Here is a 25,158-nt window from a genome sequence, read left to right on the forward strand (position 1 = left end):
GCTTCTAGAAGGGATTTTGTGGCAGGAAGGAGGGGGGCAGGAGATTGAATGTCTCTGAGACTTGCACAGGGCAGCATGATGGATGAGCAGTGGAAAGCCCTTCTATGAAACAAGCCAGACCTGTTGCAACAGTATCTCCCAGTGGCCCAGAATTGCATTTCCCCTAAGACACGCTAAACTGTGTTCTGGATTTATGTGTGGGCGGTGCCTGCTGGCTCCTGCTTAGTGTGCCCAGAGAAGGTTGCCTGCAGATGTCCCTGCAGAGGAGGGAGCCTAGGAAGGTTAGAACCCTCTCCCCAAGAGCCCTGGGAACTCAGAAACTCCTCTAGGAGTGTCCTCTTTCTGCAGATTCCACCTCTCCCACCTTTCACATTTTCAGTTTGTATGCACAGTGAGGATGTCACTCCTCCTCCCCCTTTCCCATTCTCCTATTCTCTTGAGACGTGGTGGTGGTGACAGGGCATCAGGGCAGCGGATGCTCAGCTTTCAGGTTCTCTTTGGCAAAAAATGGTGTAGGTGGGTCAGTTTTGAGAACTGCCCCTCATCCTGAATTAGTGTCTTTTCTGGAACTGTAAATGCCAGGAAACCCCCCCCCCTCCCAAACATTACCAAATACAGTAGAAAGGTAGCTGTGGCCACCCAGGGATAGAAAAGTAAAATCCATTCTTAAACAGAGCTTACTTCAGGCTGGCCAGTTAATGAACCTCACAGCCGATCTCTGCTTTCCTGGCTTCCAGTGGATCTGGCTGCTTCTGCCAGCCTTTGCATTTTTCTATCTTTTTCTCATTGCGTGGCCCCTTGTCTTTAAAAGGCTAAACTGCTCTGTACTAAATTTGGTCACGCAGCGCTCCAAGATTCCCTGGAATGTCCTCAAGTTTCAAACAGCTCTGACAGTGAGGCAGGCCCGCCCCCTGGCTTGGGGATTGGCTTCTCCTCTCTGGCTGGGCAGCTGTCAGGTTTTATTGGTTGCTGGTTAGACCAAGCAAGGTTCACTAGCCTTGGGCTGCAGGGAGGCTGCTGTGTCCCCTGAGCACCTGTGACACAGAGCGGGCCCACGGAGTGGCAGTCCTCACCTAGCTGGGGCTTCCCACCCACGCCCACTGAGCTCTATCCAGACCAGTGCTCCCTGTCCCTCCCCTGCCTACCAGCAGCACACCCACAGACTTGGTAAGAGCAGCTGCTCACTTAGCCAAGATGTCCAAGGTAGCTAAGTATCGGCGGCAGGTGAGTGAGGATCCCGACATCGACAGCCTGCTGTCCACCCTCTCCCCTGAGGAGATGGAAGAGCTGGAGAAGGAGCTGGATGTGGTGGACCCAGATGGGAGCATTCCCGTGGGGCTTCGGCAGAGGAATCAAACGGACAAACAGCCCTCAGGCACTTTCAACCGGGAAGCCATGCTCAACTTCTGTGAAAAGGAGACCAAGAAACTTATTCAGAGGGAGATGTCTATGGATGTGAGTGACACACCCTGGAGGAAAATAGGGTGGGGAAGGAGGGCTGGGCCCCTAACTCCATGACTAGAGCTCTTTTTAGAACAACTCTTACTGGCAGGGCACTGGATGCTTCAGAATAGGTTACCATGCATTAAACTAGCAGTTTGAACTTCTGCCCTTAATTTGCTTTGTAAGCAGAAGTTGGATGGATATCCTGGAGAGACACAGACACAGCCTCTGAAAAATCAATAGGAAAAGGGAGCTGAGAGGTGCCCTTGAAGAATGCATTGTTGAGTTGAGGCCACCCTGGTCTCTCAGCATGTTTCTTCTTTCACCTCCATCCTGTACTAGTGAGGAGAGAAGAAGAATAGAATGATGTGAAGTCTCTAACTACTCAGGAAGAGAAAGCCAAGCTGATAGGAATGCCATGGAGGACATGGCCTGACTCCTGAGAACAGGGATAGGAAAGTAGGGAGACAAAGTGGAAGAATGAGAACACTGTCCCTGTCCCTGCCATCCCCTGGACCTAACCATCCCCCCTATTCCACTCCCACCTCCGGCCCATGTTGAAGACTTGACCAGGAAGTGGGGAGTGTGTAAGAAAGCTGAGGGGCCCGGGGATTCTCACCCTGTGGACAGGGGGTTATTTCTCTTACAGCTTTGATAATAATGAATAAATATAAAAAACAGGTATGGGGGAAATGATACGTCCTTCTTTGAGGAGCTGGTGACCAAGGACAGAAAAAAGAGAAATTAAACTCAGTCCAGGTCTTGACACTTTTGTGACACCCCCTCCCGGCCCTAAGTATCCACTCTAGACTTTGGCTCTGCTCTTCTTCCATTCCCTGGGCTCTGGGCCCAATGACTGCCTTGTCTCTGTGGCTTCTGGAGGTTGAGGTCAAACAGAACTGCTTTCAGCCCTGGGAAGCAAACCTAGGGCTTCTCATTTGCCATGTAAGGGTGCTACCTTTGAGCTATGTTCCTAACCCTAAAACTAAAGCCCCTATTTATTTATAAAGCAAGATGCTTAGGTCAAAGAACGGCCAAGGGCCTCTGTGCTCCTGGGACTTTCATTCTCCAACATTTCTGCTTAGTAAATACTGTGCCCTGCCTCCTCTTCTCAGTTCCCTGGCTTTGCAGGGGATTATCTCCCCAGATGGGCCAGGTCAAGCACTAGACAGTAGAAGAGTAGGAGAGTATGCATCCTTGGTCGAGAGGCCACCTTTGGACCATTCTTGCTTTTTGGAGATAGTCTGCTACAGTCTACTCATGGCTCTTCATGCAGGTAAGGGGCATATGTTAGCACAGTGGCCAGCTGGAGCTGGGCATGTAGTGGGCAGATGTCTCTGTAAATGCTGGGAAATGCGAGTGAACCCTAACATGTAGCCTCCTTAGCATTTCTATGAAAAGAATGAGCGTGAAGTCAAGGCCTAGCATGTGAGTCCCAGCAACTCTTACTGCCCTGTCTGGAAGACTATGTCACTTCCAAGTTACCTAGAGCTTGAAAAGAATAGAACCTGCCTCTGGGGCAGTTGAGGCACCCAAGAGGGTGATGGAAAGTCCTTGACACGGAACCTGGCACACAAGCTGTCAATAAGTGGCAGCAGTGGAATTGCTAACTCTTTTTAGTAAAGGAGCTCAGAAATTAGCCCAAAGCAAACCCCTGTCCTTGTTCCACTCTGCCCACCCCTCAGTCCAGAGACTTGTTCCTTTAATCAGCAAGCAAAGCCTGAGTGCTCAGGCAGAGCGTGAGAACCAGGCTGAGGAACTAGCTCCAGGCCTGGCCGCCTGGGCCTTCACTTCTCATAAAGACCTGCAGGGCAGATAGTCAACCAGCCGATTTGATAGTGAGCCAACCAATTAACTGGATCTATGGAAGCAAGGTGGGCTTCAGAGAACCTTCTGCATGCCTGCCACACCAGCCTTCTCTTTCAGAAGACTTAACAGTCTTAGGAGAGATATATTTTTATTCCCATCATTAAAAAAAAAAAAAAAAAGTCTCAAAGAGGCTAAACACCTGCCTCAAAGCGACACAGCTAGTAGTGGCCTGCCTGACTGTGAAGTTTGTACTCCCTTCCTTCTTCCTGTCACACTCGGATATCACAGTACTTAATAAGGGAGATAATGGCAACCCTTGCTTCTTTATTTTTTAAACAGATCCTCACACAGCTCAGGCATGCGTCAAACTGGACAACAGCTAGTGAGGATGATTCTGAACTCCCAACCCTCCTGATTCTCCCTCAGAAGGGCCGGGGTAACAGACAGGTGCCGCCGTACCTAGTTGGTGCAGCTGGACACTGGGTCGTGCTGCATGCTGGACAAGCGCTGTGCCAGCTCAGATCCATTAGGGCCCTGCAGCAGCTTCGTGTGAGAGCCTAGAGAGATTCTTGTATGCTTTTGGAGGGGCAGTGGCCATGACAGTCTGGCTGGAGGCTGGTCTCCCCACTTTCTGAGGAGTACCATTAGCTATTAAGCCAGCTGTCGGGCAGGGTTAAGGAACTTCAGCTAATTCCTGGAGATGGGATGATGGCGTTATGAACAGTCTTTAAAAAGAGTGTTCGTGTTTTAGACAAAAGTGATGAAATATTCTTGGGAAAAATGATTGAATTGTGGATTTGCTTTAAAATGACAGGGATGGGAGTGTGGATGAAGCAATGCTGATCAGGAGTTGTACCTGTTGAAGGTGGATGTTGGGTCCACACGGGTGTTTACCACACTGTTCTCTACTCTAGTTTGAAACCTACCACACTAAGAAAGAATTTAATAAAAATCAAGAGTGGGCAGGGCATGGTGGTGGTGCATGCCTGTAATTCCAGCACTCTGAGAGGCAGAGGCAGGTGAGTTCAAAGACACCCTGGTCTACAGAGTGAGTCCAGGACAAAGAAACCCTGACTCCAAAAACCAAACAAACAAAAATGAAAGAAAGAAAGAAAGAAAGAAAGAAAGAAAGAAAGAAAGAAAGAAAGAAAGAAAGAAAGAAAGGAAGGAAGAAAGAAAGAATGAATTTAAGAATAGTAAGCAGGCCCATTCAACTCTTCTTGAAAGGGAAACTCTAAGGCTCATTCTGTGGCTGGAGTGTTTGGTTCTAGGCCATGGAGGAGACTGGGACAACATCTTCCTCACCAGGCTGGGCTATTCCAGGGATCCTTTGGATTGTAGTTTCATGAATATTCCTCCCATACCTCTTCCAGGTTCCTGCCTCCGGGTAGTCATCCTGGATTCTTAGGCGAAGCCAGGCACCTTGATTAAGCATTGTAGCATTGTTCTATCCTTCAGGACATAAATGTCAGGGAGGGGAGTGCTCTTGTTTTGTGGTGTGCATGTGGAAGTCACAGGACAGCTTTCAAGAGTCAGTTCTCTACTTGCATTGTAGGTTCCAAAAGATGTAAGTCATGCTGTCAGGTTTGCAGGGCAAGCAGTTTTCCTCTTGCTGACTCCCATGTTTTGTTTCATGGTGATGGAGATTAAACCCAGGGCCTTGAGCATGGCAAGCATCTTCCCTATTGTAGAGCCACCTACCCCTGCCCCTCTTTTTTCCTTTTTTATTTTTCCCCTGCTTTCCTGGCTGTTTTCCTCACCAGCATATATGATTCAGGAGGCAAATACTTACATGAGACCTCCACACAAAGATTCCTAGCTGCTTATGAAATGACTTTCAGTTAGCAGGGGATTCAGGGAAGGCTGGAGGCAGGCCTGTAAATGGGGTGGGTCTGGCAGCCAGTCTCCTCCCTGGTCCTCTGGGAGTTCTCCATTAGACCAGGTGGAAGGCAGAGCCCTCAGCCAGTGCGTAAGCCAGGAGTGGAGTGAAGCGGTCCTTGTCTCGGGTTTCAGGGACCTGATCCCAAGTGGTGGAGGGGGACCCCTCAGCCTACCTCCCTTGTCCTTCTCCCTAGGGTGGCAGGGACCCAAGATTAGCACCTGCATGAAGCTGGGGTCAGGGGCCAGGGCAGCTGAGCTGGGGGCAGAGCAGACCCTTGGGTTTTCCCTAGAGGTTGAGACTCAGAGCAACTCACTGCTGGCCCCGAGCCTCCTGCTGCCACTCAGCCTCCCCAGCCCCTTCCTTCACACTTCGACTCAACTGTACACCCCTTGTTCCCTGCATGAATGGGAATGCCTGAGGCCATGGCACCAACCCTCAGAATGCCCTTTGCAGATAGCTGGGTTAGTTGGGAGCACAGCAGGCAGCACGGCTCACCGATTAAGGAGATTAACCCCAACTGGTACACACTCAAAATAGCCCTGGAGGCCAGGGCAGAGAGGGCAGAAGAGGTGATGGGGGCCTGGTGGCCCAAGTAAGCACAGGCACACACCTAGAAAAGGCTAGTCAAGTTTAAAAGCCACCTCATGAAGAGCGGCTGGCTTCAGCTAGGGAGTGGGAGCTACCGGTGTTTGTCTCAATGTGTTTTTAAATCTTTTGGTGGTTGTTTATGTAATATTTAAAGAATTTTCTGGCCAGGCTGTGGTGATGCACACCTTTAATCCCAGCAAACAGGAGGCAGAGGCAGATGGAGTTCGAGGCCAGTCTGGTCTACAAAGAGCTTTCCAGAACAGACTGCCAAGGCTACACAGATAAAGTTTTTCTTTATCTTGAAAAAAGAAAAAGGAAAAAAAAAAAAAAAGAATTTTATACAAGCCAGGCAGCAGAGCTGGGTCCCACTGGCAGCACAGCTTCTGATGCTTGGCCCTTCTTGGTCTGAAAACTTGAGAACTTGGCTAGATGGGAAACATGAGAGAGGGCAGGCTTACTGGACAGGAATGAGGAGGATTTGCAAATACGAAATGGCCCAACAATGAGAGAAAGATGGCGATAGTTTCAAAGTCTGGTCTGAGTGCTGCCGACCAGGAGAGGCTGCCACCAGCAACATGGACAGTTGGAAGCATCAGAGTTTCAGGGACTTCATGGTCCTCAGGCCTGGATAAAACGAGGAAGACAAAGCTTTCATCTAGCCTATCTGCCCTCCCCAGCCTCTCTCCCTCCTCCAAGAGACTGTAAGGTTATGGTGTCAGCTCATGCCAGCATGTCCACAGCTGGCTCAGAGTAGGCAAGCCTTGAGGGGTAGGTGCTAAGAGAGGTTTGCAATGTGAGTGTGTGTGTGCATGTGCACAGGCTTGTATGTACACTCAAAGCAAGGATGGTCATAAAGCATAGCGATGGAGGAGGAAGAAGATGATAGTCATGTTCCTGCCAAGTTGGATAAACAGGAATATACTGATTCATAGGATAAGGTCCAGATCAGGCTGTTTTGTGTTTATTGAACCACACTAGGCATAAGCAGCAGAAAGAGGTGGCTGACATCCGGGGTATAATTCCCTTTCAGGGCTTTTCAGTTGCAGGGCCAGGCCTGAGCTAGAAAACCACAGGTGCCTGGACTGAGCTAGGTCCAGATTTGGGTTCTGCTTCTGCCCTTTACAGCCCCAGGGAGGCAGAGTACCCCAGAAAAGGTGAGAAAGAAAGAGAGGACATTAACTTATTTAGCATGTGCTGGTGCCAAGGGTACTGCCAATACCATCTCGTTGACTTAGCTTCTTTAGCTCTTGTCAAATAGGAATGATAAAAATCAGCCTTGAAGGGCTATTGGAGGATTAAACAGGAAAGGTATTGAGAGTTCAGTTCATCAGGAAAAAGACTTTCTTCACTCAAAATTCTTCAGGCTTTGTACCTGTACAGATGCCAAAATAACACTAAAAAAATTCTCACAAGGTTAAAAAATCCTATCTGTAAGAGTGAGGTAGTGACAACGGGGTGAAGGGAAAGGAGAAATTAGCAAGAGGCTAATTTGAGGAAGGAGACAGGCCCGTTTGTTGCTTTCTGCCTGGCCCCAGTCACCTGACTTCACAGAGCCACTCTTCTTTCACTTCTCTCTCACCCTGGGCTCAAGGACCCATGCTGGTTTACTGTTTCTGAAAAATGGCAGAAAGAAGAGCTAGGGGCAGTTCAGGCATGGAGAACCAACTCTCCTTGTCAGCCATGTTTCGTCCCAGCATGGTCTCAGGAAAGCTGGGGCTGCTTAGAGAGTTCTGGCTTCAGCTATCTCTGGGGTCCACTGCACAGGCCAGGCCAGGTCGTCAGGACACTGTTTACAAACATCTAGGAATAGAAAAGCCTCCTGCTCCGTGTTCCATGCTCCACCCTCTCCTGCCCTCACTTCTTCCCAGTTCAGGATACCTAGGCTCCACTATCTCCTCAGTCCTGACTCCAGGGGTCAGGGCCAGCAGAATGCCTGCCTCCTGTGCTGAGGCGCATGGTCCTCAGGGCAGGGCCTCAGGCGGCACCATGGGTGCAGAATGTGTGGAGTCCAGTGGTTGGAAAAGGCTCTTCAGAGTCCAGATCTGGATTCCCGTCCTGTTTTCTGCTGACTGGATGATCTGGACAAGTTACTGTACTTGCCAGGGTATCTGTCAAATGGCAGCTGAAGCGCCTGGTCTTGGGGCAGTGGTGAGGCTCAGGGATCTACAAAGGGCTCCAGGAAGTGTGCTGGGGGAGTCTGTACTGAAGACTCACGAGCACTGGTTTTCTTGCCTTCCCCTTGATCCGACTCAGCCTGCTCGTTCCCCTTCCCGCTTAGGCTTCCTTCTCCTCAACCCACATCCTTTCAGTGCTAAGGATGGACAGTACCCAGAGCCTCACACATTTTAAGACTAGGCTGTTCAGAATTTACAAATCATATGTTCATTGAGCTTCTACTATATAGAGCATTTTGTAAATGCTAGGACAGAGTGAATAGCATAGAGACTGTCCTTGTCACCACAGAGATTATATTTATTCTCATGGTCAAAATAGATATTGCATTTTGCTTTTTATTGTTGTAATAAAGACCATAACCAAGACCAACTTGGGGAGGAAAGGGTTTATTTTGTTTGCATGTCCAGATCACAATCCATCTTTGAGGAAAGCCAAGGTGAAAACTCAAATAAGGCAGGAACCTGGTGGCAGGAACTAAAGCAGAGACTATGGAGGAATGTTGCTTAGTGGCTTCCTTTCCATGCCTACTTATTTCTACAACCCAGGGCTCCCTGCCCAGGGGTGGCACTAGCTACAGTGTTCTGGGCCCTTCCACATCAATCATTGCTCAAGAAAACAGCCCCACAGGCTTGCCTACAGACCAATCTGATGAAGATTTTTTTTTCAGTTGAGGGTCCCTCTTTCTAGATAACCCTAGCTTGTGTGTCAAGTTGATATAAAACTAACCAGCAAAATAGATAATTTATATATATACATTCAAATAATATAAGTATATGCTATATATATATACATATTTATTTGTGTGTATATATCATATATAACACACATCTATAACATATATATTGTGTATGATTTTTAAAAAGTGTAAAGCTGTTTAATGGAAGCATATAATCAACCATAGTAGGGGCCCACTTCCAGCATGATCATTGGAGTTAAAAAGGTGACATTTGTTCAAAGCCTGGGACAGAGTCAGCTGTGGGAAGGCCTAAAGAAGCTCTTTCTAAGCAGAGAGGACAGTCACATAAAAGCCTTGAGGTAGGAGCAATTTGTGTCAGAGGAAAATGAGGCCAGGGAAAATGGAGCAGAGCTGGGGGAGATGAAGAAGGTCCCACAGGAGGCAAGGTTCAGATAGTGGTAGACCTTTAGGGAAAAAGAGGAGTTTGGTTTGTCTCTTAGTTTATTTATGTGGTGGTGGGGATCAAACCCAGAGTTTTGCATGTCCTAACCAGGTACTCCCCACCAAAATACACCCCTAGACAGAAATTTGTACTTTTTTTTTTTTTTTTGAGATGAGGTCTCATGTAGCCCAGGCTGGTCTTGAACTTGGTTCATGGTAACCTTGAACTTCTAACCCTCCTCCATCTGTCTCCTGAGTGCTGCGGTAATAGACATGTACTCCTACACCTACGTTTACGTGGTTCTGAGCATCCAATCCAAGGCTTCATACATGTTAGACAAGGACCCTAACAACAGCCACATCTGCAGCAGCTGGAGTTTGGAGTTTGATTCCACTTGCAGGAGAAGTCAGTCACCGGAGGGTTCAGAGCAGAAGAGACATGGATCTGAACTATATTGTTGAGAGCCTCATTCTGGAAGTTTTCAAATGACTGGAGTGGAGGAATGCAAGGGAGGAGACAGAAGGCAGCAAAGCATGTAGCAGTCACCTAGAAAAGGATGAGTTTGTTGGGACAAGAAATTCAAGGTCACATAGGACTGGCAGATGTGGTGCTAGGTGATGTTGTTTGTGGGTTTTGAGGCAGAGTCTCAGCGTGTAACCCAGGCTGGCTTTAACCTCACCATCCTTCTGCCCACTGAATTAACTTAATGCCACTTACTGAGATGGCAAACAGCAGAGAAGTGGTTTGGGAATCACCAGAGTCCACATTTGAGCCCCATTAGTTAAATTCATTTGCTAGTAAGATCCCCAGTTGGAAATTCTGAATTGCCAGGGGTTATGTAAGTCTTGGGCTCAGTAGAAGAGAGTGCTGAAGGAACCATGTGAATGATGGTTAACTCATTAAAACATTTTTTTTTCTGGGAGGGGGGTAGTGGCACACACCTTTAACGTCAACACTTGGGAGGCAGAGGCAGACGCAGACGGATCTCCGTGAGTTTGAGGCTAGCCAGGTCTCCATAGTGAGTTCCAGGATAGCCAGGGCTATGCAGAGAAACCCTGTTTTGAAACCAAAACCAAAACTTTTTTCCTGATTTATTCATTTTATGTTTGTGAATGTTTTGCTTCTATGTCTGTGCACCGTGTATGTGCCTGGTACCCACAGAAGCCAGAAGAAGGTGTTAGATTTCCTGAAACTGAGTAATAAATGATTGTGAGCTGGGTTCTGAGAACTCTGCAAAGGCAGCAAGTGCTCTTAACCACAGAGACATCTTTCCACCCCCAGAATAATATTTAAAACCATGAGCCTAGAAGGAATTGCTTAGGGAGTGGCTGTGGGTGAAGGAGCACAGAGGGCTAAGGGCAGAATCCTTCATTATGTCAACATTTAAGGGTTGGAAGAGGAGAGAGCTGGTGGAGGGATGGAGAGGTGGAAGGGAACCTGCTGCTGTCTTAGAAGCAAGTGGGGAAGAAGGATTCAGGGAAGAGAGCTCTCTGCTCTCCACCTTGTCCTTGTTGCTGAGAGGTTTAGTAAGGCTGAGGATGAGCTACAACATGGAAGCCACTGGAACCTAATGGAGTTATTGCAGTGTAGTGAAGAGTGGACACAACAGAGTGAATATGAATTGGATGAAAAATATAAGCAATCTCTCTGTGTGTCTCTGTCTGTCTGTCTGTCTCCCTCTCTGTCTCTCTGTCTGTCTCATTCTAATGCTAATCAAGAGAGCCAGGGTAAATGTGGCATCAGGAAGGACTTTTATGAAACAGGGAACATTGTTGCCTATTGTATGTTGTTGGGAATAATTCAGCAGAAAGAAAAACTTTGATGGCACTGGGAAAGGAGAAAGGAAGAGGTGGAGTTCATGGTAGCTGGCAGGCCCACCTTCTAGGCAGAATCTTACCTCTGCTTGGAGGGACAGCCAAAGAGATAGCAGCGATGCAGCCTGATTGACAGGTGTGGGGAGGGGTGGCAAAGCTGATCTCTGGCGTGTTGACGTGTGCAGAGTGTGATCTGGGGAGACAGCACAGGCAGCCATATATAGGCTGGATTGAAGCAGGGGGAGTTTTAGGAGGCCGTACAATGGTCAGGGGTCAAGGCTTGGCTCACCAGAAGAATGCTCAGTGCTCTCTGGGAGAGGTAGAGAAAAGAAGAAAACACTTCTGGACAAGCAATCTGGCGTGCAAGCTGTCACCAGACAACAGCTAGTGCCAGAGATGCTTAAAAGCCCAGTAGACTTTCTACTTCACGTGCATCTGTCTGTTCTTAAGGCCACCATTCCCAGGGAGCGGGAAGCACACAGGTCCTATCCCAGTACCCAGCTGACAGCCGAGTGATGGCTCCTGAGAATCATTCCAAGCCAAGCTAGGGAACTTGACAACTTCCCTGCTCACTGCTGACCAACTGTGTGACCTCAGACAAGTGCTTAACATTTATAAGCGTTACCTTCTTTTGTTTCTATTTTGTCTGTATTGCATTTGTACTTTACAAAGTAGGCTTTTTCCAATTCGTGTTTTACTGGAACTTAAAAGCCATGCAGAAGTGGGTGACTGACCAGAGTGATCAGGAAATTGAATCAGCATGACAGTATTACAGCACCACCCAAGCTTCCTTTCTAAGGGCAACTCCTATCTCGACTTCCCACCCCATACGTTAGTTTTGTCTACAGGAAGAGTTCTCTACCTGGAGGCTTTCACTCCACGGTCTGCTGGTAAAGTTCAATTGTGATGTTATCCATAGAATTTGTTGTTTGTTTGTTTTTTGAGACAGGATTACTCTGTATAGCCCTGGCTGTCCTGGAACTTTCTCTGCAGGCTGGCCCCAAACTCAGAAATCCTCCTCATTCTGCTGTTCACAGCATTTTTTTTAAAAAATAATTTATTTAATTTGTATTTTATGTGCATTAGTGTGAAGGTGTCAGATCCCTTGGAATTGGTATTGCAGACAGTTGTGAGCTGCCATGTGGGTGCTGGGAATTGAACCTGGATCCTTTGGAAGAGCAGACAGCGCTCTTAACCACTGAGCCATTTCTCCAGCCCTGTCCACGGCATTTTTAAACACCCATCCTGTGCAGTGTACCACTGCATGATCATACCATGATTTATGTACTCCATCTCCCTGTTAATGGGAATGCGAGTTGTTTCCAGTTGATGCTAAGAATGTATTTCTCGAACTCGTGACTTCATTTCTCTTCGGTATGTATCTAGGTGTGGAATTTATGATTCATAGGAAACACATAGGCACTTGACTTACTTCAAGGGATGACATTACTAATTTGAAGAATTTTCGTGAAGATGAGATACAAAAAAATGGTGATGGTCTAACATGCTTTGCAAATAACAGGCGCTTCATAGATAGCCATTGTGATCATTTCCAGTTGAACAGCCAGTGTGCAGGCTTGTTCTTTGGACATACTCTGCCTGTATCTTCCTAACCCAGTCTTGTAAGAGTCAAACACTTTCTCCAAATTGGTAGCTTTCCAAAGTGTGGTGACTTGACCAATATCTTCTGGCCAGGCATGGTGACAGGAGCAGGTGGATCTCTGTGAGTTTGAGGCCAACCTAGTTTACATAGGGAGCTCTAGGACAACCAGAGCTATGTAATAGAGAAACCCTGTCTCAAAAAAAAATTCTAAGTAAATAAATAAAATAAAATAAAGGGAAAAAGAAGAAGAAGAAGAAGAAGAAGAAGAAGAAGAAGAAGAAGAAGAAGAAGAAGAAGAGAAGAAGAAGAAGAAGAAGAAGAAGAAGAAGAAGAAGAAGAAGAAGAAGAAGAAGAAGAAGAAGAAGAAGAAGAAGAAGAAGAAAGGTGTTTTCCACAGCGTGCCTCCTTGTCCCTTCTTCCTGGTCCAGCGTGTGGTCCACTGGTTTTTTAGCTGAGTGTTCAGGCTCTTCTTGGTTTACTTACTTTCCTCTTTAGTTTATATCTGGGTTTTGGGTCATTCTAAACATTGTCCTCAATTCTCAGATTTAATCTTTTAATTCAGAGTCACAGCCGTGCACATCAGTGACTCTGAATTAAAAGCCCAGAAACTCAGCTGAGCCCTCAAGGCTGCCCAGGACATCTTTCCATGCACCTCTCACTCCCCTGAGAGGTTATTTCAAACTGCAGCCATTCTCTATGAACCCTGTTGTTCCACCATCTCTCTTTTCACCCTAAACAGGGGACCTAGCCCATATTTGACAGAGAAACACAAAGCCAGCAGGGAAGGTGCTTGAAAACCGAAGCACCCCTAATGCAAACTTCTTCTCTCTTATCTCATCTAAATGCAATCTTTTCCCCTAGCTACTTTTGGATTTCACTAGCTCCTGCCTCCTCAAGGACCTTTGGTATTTAGAGCACCCCCTCCTTTCATGCTCAACATTCCTGCCGCTCTCTCCAGGTCTCATCTCAGCTCTTTTGCTTCCTAGCCAGGGTATAGAAAAAGCATTACCTCTAGGGGCCCCGTCAGCGTCTGCCTACCACAACGCCATCAGTTTTGAAGGGGCAGCCCAGGACCTCCCATTGCTGGTCTTTATCATCCATGCTTTCATCTTTATCTTGTTTATTTGAGATGTCATTTAATCACTCTCTTATTCTTTTTTTTGGTTGTTGTTGTTGTTGCTTGTTTTTGAGACAGGGTTTCTCTGTGTAACCCTGTCTGTCCTGGAATTTGCACTGTAGATCAGGCTGGCCTCAAACTCAGAGATTTGCCTGCCTCTGCCTCCTGACTGCTGGGATTAAAGGCGTGCACCACCACTGCCCAGCCAGTCTCTTGTTCTTAAAACATTCACTACTGTGGCACCAAGACATACCACATTCACCTGGTTTTCCCAATCCTTTGCTCCCCCTCCCCCCTCCCGTTCGTTTTTGTCTCTAATTATTCCTTTTGGGTTCTTGAGGAAAGCAATGCTCCCTGTAATGGCTGCACATCACTCTCCTCAGGTGCCTTCTGCCCCACAGACACTGCTACCACACTGTGCTCAGTCTCTATCTGTGGCCTAGATCTCTATTTTGGGTTCTAGATCATTCAGTTGCCTCTTGGACACCTCAAGTGTCTCAAATTCAACCAGTCTAAAAATAAATTAGTCATTGACACCCCATCTTACCCCTAAACCTGCTTTTCCTCTACATTCTGCACTTTAGCGACTAGAAGGACCATCTAACCCAGAACCGAGGACATAACCCTGGAGGCTGGTCAGCCCTCATCTCTCTCCCAGTTTCCAGACTTTACTAGTGCCGGAATCCTGCCTTTTCTACATGATCTCTTAGCTCCTTCTCCCTACTATACATCTGTCACTTTTACCCACATCACATATCAACTAGATGCATGCCATGGCCTCCTAACTGCTCTCTCTGTTACTCTTCTCTTGACGTTGTAACCTACCCTTCTCCCAGCTGCCAGAGTCTTATTATAAGATGAAATCATGATCTTGCCACTCCTGCAGAAAATCCTTCAGTTGCTCAACAGGGCTTCCGTGATCAAATTTACCCTCCTTAGCGTGGCTTAGGAGGTCCTTGGTGAGCCAGCACCTCTGTCACTCAGGGCACTTATACTCCCCTTCACTGCCACCCTTTGCTGCAGTTGAAGACCATGCATGGTTCTTCATAGCTGCCAGACCTCTCATGCTCCCTCAGCGCTTTTGACAGTTCATCATTTTAAGTGGGGTGCTAGGTCTATAGCCCTTACTTCATTGTCGCCTTCTTTAGAAAGATTTTCTGGCAAGTAGTGGTGGTACATGCCTTTAATCTTAGCACTTGGGATGCAGAAGCAGACGAAATCTCTGAGTTTGAGGCCACCCTGATGTACAGAACAAGTTTCAGGACAGCCAGAGCCAAGACTACACAAAGAAACCTATCTAAAACAAACAAAAAAACCAAAACAACAAAACCAACCAACAAAACGAAGAAAGATTTTCTGCCCTCCCATCTGGGATTGTATGCCGACCCTGTATTCTCAGCAACACCTCCAGTGTCCGACACCTTACACACCAGGTCCACACAGCGCATCCTTTCAGCATTGCCCCCTTCTGTTCTCTCCAAACTTCTCTCCCCTCCTTTTTCTCCTCTTCTTCCCCCATGACTACTTCCCCTCCTTAATTGTTAGGAATGTAATATTGTATGTGTATGATGTGTTTGTATATGTGAGTGTAGTCTTGCATGTCACACGACTTGTGTGGGAGTCAGAGGACGATTTTGGGGAGTCTATTCTCTCTTCCCACCACAGAACAGAATGAGGTCACCAGGCTCCAAGGGTAGAAGTGTTTGTTGTACAAGCCTGATGAGGAAGATGAAGACAAGGAAAGTGTGTAAACACCATTTCTATCTTATTTTACTTATTAGGGTGGGCTTGTAGATGCTACAGAACACTGGTGGAGGGAAGAGGACAACTTGCAGAAGTTGGTTCTCTCCTTCTACCACGTGGTCTTGAGGCTCAAACTCAGATTGTGAATCTTGGTAGCAGGTCCTCTTACCCACTGCTCCATCTTGCCCACCCCAGATGCTAGTCAAATGCTAGTCTTATAAAAGTCTGACTGAATCTGCAAAAGTTGTGAATTGAGCTACACTCTTCAGAGACTTTCCTTCCTTCCTTCCTTCCTTCCTTCCTTCCTTCCTTCCTTCCTTCCTTCCTTCCTTCCTTTCTTTCTTTCTTTCTTTCTTTCTTTCATTTATGACAGGGGAGTTTCACTAAGCAGGGCCTTTTTGCTGTGTCATAGCAAGGTAGAAAGCAGGAGGGCAAGAAAGGAATGGAGAAAGGGACTTAGCAGGCATAGAAGAGGGCATGAACTTTACCTAAGGAAGGCACTGCCACAGCAGCAGCAGCATTAATCTACTGAGTATCTTCAAGACCCAGTATGGCTCATGTGACCCCACCTTCCAACACCAGCAGATTGGGGATTAAATTTTTAACACATGAGTTTAGAAAGCCCATTTCAACTATAGCTCTCATTAAAAAATTGACTCATTATATGTAATGGATGCCTTGAGGAATTAATGGTTGATATTTCCTGTTAGAATTTCACCTGGCAAAAGCTGGCATTAGGCTATTTTGCTTATACCAAGTTTTCTTAAAATGGATCACCCAATCTATTCCAATGGGAGCATTTCTGTTTCTGCCACTGAACCGTAACACACCCCTGTCCTCTGCTGCACTTAGGCTTAACTTAATCTCAAAATCACCAGAAAAGTATTGGTTAAATAATGAAGATGCAACTGTTTCAATGGTCAAGGGGCTTTTAGAGAGCAGTGTGAGCCAGGCATGGTGACACACATCTTTTTTGTTACTTTGTTTTAGGTTTTGCTTGTTTTTTTGTTTTTTTGTTTTTTTTTAACAATAGGATTTTACTCTGTAGTCCTGGCTACTCTGGAACTTAGAAATCTTTCCGCTTCTGCTTCCTGAGTGCTGGGTCTAAAGTTATGCCCCACCAGAGGCAGGCTAATCTGTGTGAGTTAGAGGCCAGTTTGGTCTACATAAATAATTCCAGGCTAGCTAAGACAGTCTCAACAAAACAAAACAATAAAAAGAGCAGTGTTCTTTGGTTGGGTTTCTTTAAAATATAACTTATGGCAGGTGGTGGTGGTAGTGTGTATATTTGAGACAGGGTCATATATATATATATATATATATATATATATATATATATATATATATAATTTACAATTTATTTTAGGAAGGGTGTACTTTCCTCTGTCTTTCTTTTACTTTTTAAAGTTAGCATATGTATACTGTGTTTCATTATGGCATTTTGGGCCTATTCATCCTTTATTTTGTTCTTATTAATTCTTCCCCACCACTGTCCCCCTCCCTCTTGTGGAGAGGAGGACCCTAACTCCCCCAATAGTCCTCCTCCTGCTTTTGTGTCACGTGCATCTCATGCTCCCTCTCCCCGATTTAAAATCTCTCCCTCCTTTGAGCACAGACTTTTTTGTATGCTTTCCCATTTGTGCCTGAGATCATTCTATGCACGTATACATTCCACTAAATTTTCTCTCCTGGTTTTTTTCTTGCTTATCATATTAGTCATTTTCTCATTTCATTAAAAATTCTTTCTAAACGTCATTTTCAGTGGATGTCATCACAGCTCATTGTATGGCAGTATTGAACCACTTGCCTATATTTGGACATTTCCATGGTTTCCAATAAATACACTTTCCAAGGCCCCAGAGCCTCAGCACAAGCTCCTTCCCTTGGCCTCTGGCACCCATCTCCAGAGATGAAGCCAGCCAAACCAGATGATAAATAGAACCATTAACACACTGTTCTCCCAGCTGAGTCTCCGACGGAACAAAGCTCCCAGAGGAGAGTAAAGACTTCCTGGGTGCTGGAGACCAGGACTGATGGGCAGCTTGCAGGGCAGACGCCCTGTAGCCTGGGGAAACATGAGGCCACAAACGTTATTTTTCAGAGGATCAAGTTCCTGATGTTGGATCATCTGCCAAGCAGAGCACTTTTCCTCTTTCTCAGCCCCTTGGGATATGCCGGAGTGGGTGTACCACGGATAGAGCAGCTGCACCAAGTTTCCCTCTCTCTGTCTTGGAAGGAAGACACTGCTATTTAAAAACAGCCAGGGGCAGAGTGAGGCATTGTTGCTGTAGTGCTTCCTCTGGTACAAGAAGCCCTGGTTTGATCCCAGGTACTCCAGAGCAAAACAAAAACCTACCAGCAACAACACAAGCACAACCAAACCAAAAGGCAATCAAAGCTCCAGCTTGGAAAGTTTCAAGTCTAGAGAGGAAGTCAAGAAGGGGAGTAACTAGTCCATCCTCTTGCTTCTGTAGGAGGCTATGCCCAAAACACATGCTCAAGTACTATGCCAAATGCACACAACACCAAGGGAGGCAAAGTAACTTCTCTTCATGAAAACCACAGAGAAGCATTGCCCACCTGCAAGCCCATATGGAGTGGCTGGCTGCTATCTTAGGAACCGCATAAATGGCCAAATTCATTCAGCCACTATGATTATGAGTCTAATACTTCCTGTCTGTGTCAAGCTTTACAGGCTCCACATATGTCATTCATGTGAGCCACCTGTGTGCCTGGTAAGGCAGATGACCTTTAACCTGCCTAACAGATGAAGAAACTGAGCCTTCCTGAGGTCACACATCTGGTGCCCAGGAAAAGGCTGTGTAGCCAGATTTTTTTGGCTACTTTACAGGGTTCCTATATCCACCACTCTTCTCCACCCCACTCCTTCCCAACCCCCCAACACTAGATATGCTAGAAAGAAGGTTAGAGGGGAAGGGGGGAATAGACTGCTGATTAGGCCTTGAGTTCCTTGGAGCAAGTCTAGTCTTCATGTTCAGAATACCAGCAACCAGCAATCCCACAACCGGTAATCCAGCAATAGCAAAAACAGCAGCAGGACCCAGCAGCAGGGGACTAACAGCTGCTGCTGGCCCTCTCTCATCTCTCAAGTTTATACCCTCTCAAGAGTCCCCAGAATTAAACTATCTGCAGCTGGCAAAAAAAAAAAAAAAAAAAATCACCCCCCTCCTAGAGCAGGGGACAAATCATAGTTAGCGCTGTGGACACTCTGAATCAGCCCCATATGCCACACCTGGGATTAAATAAAAAACATTCACATAACATAACTGGGTTTTTAAAGAAACCAGTTTAAAGAAACCAAAATTCTAACTACAGGTCTGAATTCTTTCCTTTGTCCTTAACTTGAAGCAAATCATGAATAACTTAAAAAGAAAAACCAAGAATAATTTCACTATTATCTGTGTACATGTGTGCATGTGATGTGTGTGCACATTTTGTGGGGTCCTTTTTCTCCTTCCACTTTTATGTGGGTTCCAACAATCTAGCCCAGGTCATTAGCCTTGCATGGCCAGCACCGTTACCTACTAAGCCATATTGCTGACTCAAATTGTGTATAACTCAACAGAAGAACAAACAAACAAAACAACCAACCCGTCCCTCCACTAGAATGGAGGGTGCATTTACTCATTTGCATTTGTGAAGAGATCACATCTTTAACTGAAGCAGGAAGCAGAGAGAGTGAACTGCAAGTAGGGTAAGAGTTTAACCTCTCAAAGCCCCACCCCCGGGAGATGGACTTGCTCTAGCACAGTTGTACTTCCTCATAACTACTTTACCTAGTGACACCAGCTGAGGACTAAGTATTCAAATGCTAGAGCCAATAGGAGACATTTTCCATTCAAACCACTCCCCTGCATAGCTATATACTCATATAATAGATTAGTGTTGATTAAATATTATTTAATTATATTACATGCTGAAAAGGTAATATTTGAAGCCGGGCATTGTGTCATACGCCTATAATCCCAGCACTAGAGGAGGCAGAGGCAGGTCTGTGAGTTGGAGGCCAGCCTAATCTACATAGTTCTAGGACAGCCAAGGCTACACAAAATAACCCTTTGAGCTCTTCGTGAGCTCAAAGTTGGCCTAGTCTACAAAGTGAGTCTAGGACAATCAGCTATTACACAGAGAAACCCTGTCTCAAAAACAAACAAAAAAAGTTTTGTTTTTCTTTGCTATATTTTTTCTATTATTTGTATATATTTAAGGCCCAAATTGCTTTCAGTTGTCTTTAAATCATACACTATGAGATTCCCCGTTCCGAGGTATATAGTTCAGGGCTGGGGCTGTAGCACAGCGGCACTGCCTCACCCGTTCCTAGTCTCAGTCTCCAGAGCCTCCAAAGGGGCTGCAATTCAGTGGCCTTTTTTTTCTTTTTACTATATTCACAAATTTATGCTATCAACAATACTACCTAATTCTGAACTATTTTTAAAGGTTTATTTATTTACTGTGTATACAGTGTTCTGTCTGCATGTATGCCTGCACACAGAAGAGGGCACCAGATCTCATTATAGATGGTTATGAGTTACCATGCGGTTGCTGGAAATTGAACTCAGGACCTCTGGAAGAGCAGTCAGTGATCTTAACCTCTGAGCCATCAGACCATTTTTGGATACCCTCCAAACCCTTTAGCAAGATGGCAAGATAGCTCAGCTCATAAAGGTACATACTGCCAAGACTGATGACTTGAAAAAAAATTTTGGGGGGGACAGGGTTTCTTTGTGTAGTCTTGGCTCTCCTGGACTTGCTTTGTAGAGTCGCTTGGCCTTGAACTCACAGAGATCCATCCATCTGCCTCTGCCTCCTGGAGTGCTGGGATTAAAGATGTGTGTCACCATATCCAGCTCTGGTGACCTGAATTTTATCCCTGGAACACACATGGACTGTCATAGGTTGTCATCTGACCTCTGACCTCTGAATTATAGCACATGTGCCCTGTATCCACAACCAATCACTTCTTATTACCCCTTCCCCAGTCCCTGGAAAACAAATCCATTTCTGCCCTCTTTGGCTTTGTTGTTTTGGACACTTTGTGTAAGTGGGATCATACCATATGCAGTCTTTGGAAGTCTGGTTTCTTTAAATTATGTGTTTTTAAGCTTCCGTAATTTAGAATGGTACTTTGTTCTTTTTTAAGGCTAAATATTTTCCATCTGTGGCTAACCCACATTTTGTTTGCCCATTCATCAGTTAGGTCGGATCCACTTTGAAGCTGTTACAAATGATGCTGTTCTGGGCATTTGCATGTAAGTTTTCCTGTGGACTCTTCTAGTTGTCTTGGAATGGAATTGCTGATTCTGTGACAACTTTGTGTTTGGTTTTCTAAGCTCCATGGTGCTTTCCAATATGGCAGCACAATATATTTTTTTTCAAGACAGGGTTTCTCCCTGTGTCTCCCTGGCTGTATTGAAACTCACTCTGTAGACCAGAACTCACAGAGATCTGCCTGTCTCTGCCTCTTTAAGTGCTGGATTAAAGGAGTACACTGCCTGCCTTTGCCTCCTGAGTGCTGGGATTAAAGGCCTGTGCCGCTGCGCCTGGCCACACCATATATTCTTGTTGGCAGGATGTGAGCATTTCAGCTTCTCCACATCCTTATTGATGGTTACTGTCTGACACATCTAGTCGGTGTGACAGACACCTCACTGTGAATTTCCAGTTTCTAGGGATAGGAGTCTCCCACTTTATTGCATCTTAAGAGTCGTACCTCAGAAATGCCTGTGGTGTGCACTTTCTCTCTAGGTGCTCAGTGTTCATCCTTGGTCTGGGATCTTCCTGTCATAACACTACTCTGCAGTAGTGTATGAGGGGCCTGTTTCTTAGTTTCTCCTAGCTTCAACTCCATTCTCTAAGCAGCTTCCACAGCTAAAAAAACAAAGCAGACATCAACAGCCACCAAAATCAAAAACCAAAATACTCACGGATCTGACTGTTGCTGTTAGGAGGGTGTATGCGGGATGGGCATGGTGGCCGGGCCAACAGTCCAGCACCTCCCTTGACTCTGTTTCTAAATGGCCTTCCTAAGGAGGTTACCACTGGCCCTTCATTCCAGTTCCCATTCCTCCTGAGCATCCACACTGTGTTGAGGCCACTTAGTGTCCTTGACTCTAACGCCCCTTGGACTGCCTGGTGCTCTTTGTTCCCTTAGTCTTGACTTCATAGCAGGGGTGTGTGCCACGGCTAAGGGTGGAAGCCCATTGGTTTAGTGTGGGTAGAACCGCAAGGGGAATTGCTATTATTAATTGTTTGGGTATGATAATGATTCTTCACACTTTATTTTCCCTGTCTTTTTTTCCTTTTTATTAATTAATTCAATTTCTATTTTGGTCATTGTTTTCTCTATCTTATATTGGGTAACATGGTGCTTGTCTGTAATCCTGGTGCTCTGGAGGCAGAGAGGGGAGGATCACTACCAATTCAAGGCAACCTGGTCTCCACAATGAGCTCCAGGACAGTCAAGGTTTTGCTGTGAGATTCTGTCTTCAAAAAATAAACCAAACTTAAGTAGACAGCAAGACTGAAGAGCCTCTGCTGCCCTTGTTCTCCACTTTGACCTGAGTGGCAGAGTAGATGCAAGGTAGTCACAGGCCAGGTCACAAAGGACCTGTGTGCCCAGCGGGAAAGTCTGGACTTCATCCTGAGAACATGGGTGGGTGGAGCAGATTCGGCTTTGCAGCCATTGCTCTGGCTACTGTGTTTGGATGGCTCAGAAGGAAGGAATAGAGGAGGCAGGGAGGCCAGGTGGAGGTGAGAAATGACAGTGGTCCCTACAGCAGCATGGCAGTGGGAATAGTGAGGGAGTGAATATATGAAGGGACCATTCTGAGAAGGGAGGTCAAGGCTGATTCCCATGTGTGGCTGGAGCACGCCATTCCCTAAGATGGCACGCTAGGAAGGTGGTGATCACTGCTGTCCTTTTAATTCTTTCCCTCCCCCCATTCAGGCTTAAGACTGGTTACAGTATTTGCAGGACCCAATGCAAAATGAGGCTTGTTCAGAACTGAGACTTTCAAGTGGAGGCAGGAGGAGCTCAAGTTTGAGGTTGGCTTTGGCTACATGGTGAGACACTACAATAAGACAAAGCAGAAAAGCAAACGGGGAAAAGAATTAAGACTTCCAAGATAGTAAAAGGATAGCATTAAAACACATGCAGAGGTAGATCGTCTGTGGAGCCGGTCCCAATTAGGCCATTGTAGATTCTTTGTTTAGAAAAGTCAGGAAGGTGGCTGGGCAGGAGCCAGGGCCCTGCTCAAACAGCTCCAGGCAGCAAGAGGACAGCCTGTTCCTCCTGCCGTCCCCCAGGACTAAGAGGGATTCAGCACTCTGAGACAAATAGCTTACTTTTAAGTAAATCTTTACAATGTTTTCAAAGCTTGTTCCGCTTTTCATCTCAGTCAGAGCAAAATGGAAAGGCAGAAAGTAGCAGGCAAGCTTTTTCCAGAGCAGAGTGCTAAAGTGGTTTGTTTGTCTCTGCAAAGAGACTTGCTTGTTTCTCCAAAAATGGGGCTTGCTACAAGCTTCCCAGTGTGAGTCACCGGACCAGTTGGCAAAACAATGGAGCTGCCCCTCCACGGGCATAGAGTTTGCCACACAGACTTCGGGCCCAGGATGTAGCCCTTTCACGATTCCCAAATGGAAACCAGAATGGCTGACTCAAGACATTGCCCGACCAGCCATAGGCAATACCTCACCTTGAGCCCTCCCACTAGCTCTAAAGCACATAGGCTCTGTGGAAGGAGGATGGCCAGGAGAAGAGCACCGGCTCCCATTTGCCTTTTCTTCTGATGCCTCCAGCAGAATTGCTTCTCCAAGCCAGGGCACCTCCCCGACTCAACAGTCCCTGGTGTGAAATCCTACTCTTCAAGCTTCAAGCAGCCGAGGGTCCCCAGCCCCTTTGGCAGAATGTGCCAGCAGATTTCATGTTCTAAGAGCCCAGCCACCCAAGCCCACACCTCATCACTCCTGGTCTCTCTTAAGCTGCTCTGTTACCATCACTTCCAAAGGCAAGGAGGGCACAGATGTACATCTGTGCACAGCTGTTCTCTTGCCCATGTGGCCAACAAAGACCACCCCCCTCCCATGGAGATTACCTGGAAGGTAAAAGCATATTGACTTTATGTTTACACCAACTCCAGCTCCCACTTCATTTATTTATTTATTTATTTATTTATTTATTTATTTATTTATTTGGAGGCAAGATTTCTCTGTGTAGCCTTGGCTATACTGGATTTGCTTTGTAGACCAGGCTGGCCTCAAACTCAAAGAGATCCACCTGCCTCTGACTCCCCAAGTATTGGGATTATAGGCGTGCACCACTGTGCCCAGCACCCCAACTCTCATTTTTTAAGACAGGGTCACTCAGTGTGGTCCAGGCTAGCCCCCGATTTGTGGTCCTCCTGCCTTTTAAGTACTGAGTTTACAAGCGTGTACTACCATACCTAGCAGGCTTTAGTCTTTAGATTTATATTTATTATTTTTAATTATGTATATGTGTGTCTGCACACATGAGTTCAGGAGCCTCTAAATGTAGATACCCTGGACCTGGAGTTACAAACAGTTGTGAACTCGCTGCCTCATGTGAGTACTGGGAACTGAACTGAACTGAACTCTCAACCACTGAGCCATCTATGTCTTCAACCCCCAAATTTTATTTTTTCTATGGATTAAGTTATTCAATGATATTTTTCTGTTTTAGTGAATAACTCAACTTATAGTTGTCTGCCCCATTTCATAAAAGTGCTTCAGGTGTTAAACATCTGCTGGAAAAGAAACAGTGAAGCTGTTACCTTGTATCATATTCCAAAGTACTACTCAGAATGACAGGTCTAAACTGACCCCCTCTCCTTGCCAGCCAGATCTCACCAGGAAGAAAAGGGAAGAGCTTCAGAAAGGGTGGGAACAGTCCTGCAAAGGTAGGGCTTCTACTGCCTCCAAGCTGAGGGCAGAGCAGAGCTGGGGAATTGTTGGTGAAGGGAGGAAGGACAGGCAGGCTCCAAGCAAGAGGGCACTGATCAGCAGCCAGGAGAGGAGGAGCCTGGCGGCCAAATCTGATCCTGAGGGTGCTGGGGAGCCTTTGGCATGTTTAGGCAAAGAGGTGACCTGAAAAGTATGTGCCCCAGAAAGGCCTCGTGGCTGCAGCACCCTGAAGGAAGTTGTTAAAACTGGGGATGAGGTAGTCACCCTAACCTTGTGAGAAGAGATATGGCCTGGACTAAGAGAGGTGGAAAACATGTAGATGAAGAAATAAATGGCTCTGGTATGAAATAGGATGATTTGACAACCTTCTGCCTTTGGGCCACTGGTTGGGCAGAAGGGAAAAATGAATACAGAGAGACTCATGTGAACCCCATTTCTTCCCTCCTTTTCAGCAGAGGCCAGCACTGGGTGTATAGAAGGACCCCTCACCAATGTGGGGCACATAATAGGTAGGAGAGGCAATAGTTGATGAGTCCACGTTTTGAGATATGTAGGGGTACATAGACCAAGAAGGTCACTAGATAGTTAAATACAAGGTTCGGGTCTGTAGTGGTGTATGGCCGAGAGACAGAGTTTTGAAGGCACTGGAAATTGGAATACAAGTGACCTGGGGCTGGGGTCATGGCTCAGAGGTTAAAAACACTTGCTGCTTTTGCATGAGGACCTAGGTTCTGCTCACACATGGTGGTTCACAACCATCTGTACCTTCGTTCCAGGGGATTCAGAAGCCTTATTCTAATCTCCCAGAGGTGGTGTACATACACACATGCAGGCAAAACCCTCATGCATAAAAAATGAAATAAATATTTTTAGATATAATGTGTGTGTGTGTGTGTGTGTGTGTGTGTGTGTGTGTGTGTGTGTGT

At 46.2% G+C, this 25,158-nt stretch overlaps 1 protein-coding gene across 1 annotated transcript in view; it reads left to right on the forward strand.

Annotated features, from left to right (window-relative positions):
* Positions 1 to 1,011: 1,011 nt before the first annotated feature.
* Lmod1 (leiomodin 1) overlaps positions 1,012 to 25,158 on the forward strand; it is a 39,035-nt gene continuing 14,888 nt past the window's right edge. Inside the window, exon 1 of the mRNA XM_055598110.1 lies at positions 1,012 to 1,455. Coding sequence (XP_055454085.1) covers positions 1,195 to 1,455 — 261 coding nt within the window. The 5' untranslated portion in view covers positions 1,012 to 1,194. The remainder of the gene's footprint in view (positions 1,456 to 25,158) is intronic.

The sequence above is a fragment of the Psammomys obesus genome, unplaced genomic scaffold, assembly GCF_907164565.1.
Source record: "Psammomys obesus unplaced genomic scaffold, mPsaObe1.curated_primary_1811, whole genome shotgun sequence".
In the NCBI taxonomy this organism is placed as follows: domain Eukaryota; kingdom Metazoa; phylum Chordata; class Mammalia; order Rodentia; family Muridae; genus Psammomys; species Psammomys obesus.